The sequence below is a fragment of the Momordica charantia genome (genome assembly GCF_013281855.1).
Source record: "Momordica charantia cultivar OHB3-1 chromosome 9 unlocalized genomic scaffold, Mcharantia_2.0 BLBB01000009.1, whole genome shotgun sequence".
Taxonomy (NCBI): domain Eukaryota; kingdom Viridiplantae; phylum Streptophyta; class Magnoliopsida; order Cucurbitales; family Cucurbitaceae; genus Momordica; species Momordica charantia.
In genome coordinates this window covers 7,433,837-7,437,508 of record NW_028275167.1, presented here as the reverse complement: position 1 = coordinate 7,437,508, position 3,672 = coordinate 7,433,837, and the positions used below count along the sequence as shown (strand labels likewise).

Genomic DNA, 3,672 nt, shown 5'->3' with positions numbered 1-3,672 from the left:
TAATATTGTTGGGGTTGCAAGGTGTGCAAATAAACTCTGACATTGATTAGGGAATAGAATGATCTATAATATATAGATGAGGACAATTATCTCTCTTATGATTTTAAGTGAAACCAAAAGTAAAATCGTGAGGATTATATCGAAAATAAACAATATCATAAGAGATACTTGGATCGTCACATAATGACACCAAGTGTACCGATCTTAAAAAATATTTGTCAAAACTACCCTTTTCTAAATTACCAAAATATATATATAAATACTACTGCTACAACGACAACAACAAAGAAAAAAAAAAGAAAAAAAAGAGCCTGAATATGCCAATGCATAATGATTTATTTGTGGTAACATCATTAATTGCTCGATTTCAGTTTTACATGTCTTTTATGGAACAAGGATATTATAATAACAATAATGAGAGTAATAAATAAAGTAGAAGTAGGAGAAAAAAAACATTAAATTTTTTTCTTTTGAATTGTCAAATAGATTTGAAAGAAGAAAAAAAAAGTAACATGGTCTATGTGGTGGGACCCACCTGCAAATCTGTGACAGAGACGGCAGTTTCATTTCTCTGCTTCCTGTTGCCTCCTCTGCTCTGCATCTGCTCCTCTTATAATTCAAAAATTACCAAAAAAAAAAAAAAAAAAAACAGAATCTCTCTCCTCGCCCAATTTCTTCTTCTTCTTCATCTTCCAACAGTGGGTTTTGAGAAAATTCTCTCACTTCCCAGTTCTTGTTCTTCCCCTTCTCTCTAGAAATCATCCTTTTTTTTTTCAAAAGGAGAGAGAGAAAAAGAGGAAAGAGGGGGAACGCTTTATATGCCTTTGGGTGTGTGAAAATTCTCTCTCTCACTTTATTAAAATCATGGCAGAAGAATCTTCAATCTAGGGTTCGTTCTTCGGACCAACTTCCGATCCCAATTCCCCCCAGTTCTTAATCGCCTCTTTTCCTGAGGTTTTTCGCCCCCCGTTATGGTTAATTTCAGCTAGGTCTTTCGGATTTCACGATTAGGGGTTTTTTTGTTTCTGTTCTGTTTCCGATGGAAGAGGTTGAAGAAGCTAATAAAGCGGCCGTGGAGAGCTGCCACAGAGTGCTGAATCTGCTGTCTACGCCGCCGCAAGATCAGTCGAAGCTCAGAAGTTTAATGGCGGAAACAGGGGAGGCTGTGTTCAAGTTTAGGAAAGTTGTGTCGCTTCTGAATTCTTCTGGGTTGGGTCATGCAAGGGTTAGGAAGCAGCTCAAGAAGTTTCAGTTTCAGTTTCAGTTTCAGTTTCAGTCTCAGTCTCAGTCTTCCCCTTTTCTTCCCCGCACCATGTTGTTGGAAAATCCCCCAAATTGCAGAACGGACCTCCTCCAGGGGAAGAATTTGCAGATGGGTCCTCTCTGTTTGAGCTCAAATGGGAAGAGTTCTCTCCAACAAGCTCAATCTGCTTCTGCCCACTATCACCACTTCCTTCAGCAGCAGCAGCAGACTAGGGTGTTGCTTCAGAATAATCCACAGGCTGAAATGATGTATCATCTTAGGGGGAATAATAGTGGGATTAACTTGAATTTTGATAGCTCTAGCTGCACACACACAATGTCATCAACTAGGTCCTTCATTTCCTCCTTGAGCATTGATGGGAGTGTGGCGAATTTGGATGGGAGTGGCGCGTTCCATTTGATCGGGGCGCCCCGGTCCTCAGATCAGAATTCCCATCATAAGAGGAAGTGCAGTGGGAGAGGGGAAGATGGGAGTGTAAAATGTGGAAGCAGTGGAAGATGTCACTGCTCAAAGAAGAGGTTGGGAAGCTGTGGTTTTGATATCGGAATGCGGATGGTTTGATACGGTTTTCTGATTTGATTTGTTCGATGATGTTCTTGCAGGAAACATAGAGTGAAGCGGTCGATTAAGGTGCCTGCGATAAGTAACAAGCTTGCGGATATCCCTCCTGATGATTATTCATGGAGGAAATATGGCCAGAAGCCAATCAAGGGATCTCCTCACCCGAGGTATAGGACTATTCTTTCGCGCCTTTTCAGCTTATCATGATGCTTATTTCGATCTAGATTGATAGGTTTTCGCAAATGTAATTAGCTGATTAATTATATGGATTGATTGGGGGAGGGGGAGGTTGTATAATTGGCATCAATGAAATATTTGCACTCTTACTTTTGGTTTTGACATTACTTTATGGATTGAAATATCTCTTGCCATTTCAATTATAGTAATGTAGTTGGGATATTGAAAACTTGCTTTGTTTATTTACTCGTGTGCTCGGAATAGAGTACGCCGTTGAACTCTCCACCTGGGGGTAGTCCATTTTGTGGCCTTTATAGAAAAGGAATTAGTGTTGTTCATTTCACATATTGTATGATTTTGGCAAATTGTTACGAGGCTCCCATGTATCTCATTCTGCTAAATACTTAACACAGTTACTGTAATTTCAACCTGAAATTCAAGAGGGACAGGAGTTCCATGGATGCATCAATGATTATATATCATATAAAATTTGTTCCTTCATGTCGATCTTAATCTACTTTCGAACATCTGCAGGGGATACTATAAGTGCAGCAGCATGAGAGGTTGTCCAGCGAGGAAGCACGTCGAGAGGTGTCTCGAGGAACCTTCAATGCTCATTGTAACATATGAAGGTGAACACAACCATCCCAGAATACCTTCTCAATCTGCAAATACATGAAAACTCCACGAAGACAACTACACCGCCCGAATGTGATTTGAAGATCTCCGCATAATGTAGCGGAACCGAGACAAGCGTCCCCGAGTGTTGCTGTACATATGGAATACTTTTTGGAGCAGCATTGTAGCGTTTTTTGAGAGGTGGGTTTCATTGCAAAAGCCTCTTTTAAATGATTTGGGAAGCAGTCAGAATCAAGAGATGGGTTACGTGGATTAGGGTGTGAATGTAAAATCTTGAAAACTTTCATCCTTTTCTGCAATCAGTGCCTGAAAACAGCTTTGTTATTCTAAATGAATGGAGGAGTCCTTCTAGTTTGGAATTTCAGGTTTTTTCTTTTAATTCCTTTTTTTATTTTTTATTTTTTGGTCCCTAATTTTTGTTCATTTTGCATAAAAAGTTAGTTTTGGTTCCTATGGTTACTTTGACTTTGTTAAGTAGTCATTTACTATGCCAAATCGAGCATAGCTCAAGTAGTTAAGATACCTATCGCTCCTATTCAACAATACGAATCTCTTTCTAATAGTTGAGTCTCTTTCCCGTGGAACTCTTGTTGTAGTGTGAGTTTTGAAAAGCATGGCTCGCTCTTGACTCATTGAGAAAGGCTAAAGGGTCATGATTAAGATAGGATCTAATTACGTCGACCTTGAAAAAGTCTATCCAATTGAGGCCTGCTAAAGAGATTTAAAACTAATCAATCTCTTAGGTCATTTGAACCTATGTGAACTAGAGGAGATGAAGCTTTTCTTAGTAAAGTTATATCCATGGGTCAATAAACTACATGATAATTATAATCACACTCTTGAACATTCTGTTCGAACAATTATTCTGGTAAACTACGTGATAATTATAATCACACTCTTAAACATTCTATTCGAACAATTATTTTGGCAAAGTTACAATGAGTATGTTCATTATTTAGAAGGCAGAGGTTTAATCCTCGTCCCCATATTTGTTGCACTAAAAAAGTTACAAAATCATTGTAATTAAATTA

General features: G+C 38.6%; 1 protein-coding gene across 1 annotated transcript; it reads left to right on the top strand.

Annotated features, from left to right (window-relative positions):
* The first annotated feature begins 624 nt into the window (after positions 1-624).
* On the top strand, positions 625-3,005 carry WRKY21 (WRKY DNA-binding protein 21). Its single transcript, XM_022300144.2, has 3 exons — positions 625-1,782; positions 1,867-1,992; positions 2,537-3,005. Exons 1-3 carry the CDS (start codon positions 1,040-1,042, stop codon positions 2,679-2,681), a joined length of 1,014 nt encoding a protein of 337 aa, XP_022155836.1. The 5' UTR covers positions 625-1,039; the 3' UTR covers positions 2,682-3,005.
* The last annotated feature ends 667 nt before the right edge of the window (positions 3,006-3,672 follow it).

Excerpts from the sequence above, each read along its gene's own strand:
- WRKY21 (XM_022300144.2), top strand. The coding sequence starts at position 1,040 with ATGGAAGAGGTTGAAGAAGCTAATAAAGCGGCCGTGGAGAGCTGCCAC. Across the intron at positions 1,783-1,866 it reads TGTCACTGCTCAAAGAAGAG|GAAACATAGAGTGAAGCGGT; the intron begins GTTGGGAAGCTG and ends ATGTTCTTGCAG. Across the intron at positions 1,993-2,536 it reads AAGGGATCTCCTCACCCGAG|GGGATACTATAAGTGCAGCA; the intron begins GTATAGGACTAT and ends GAACATCTGCAG.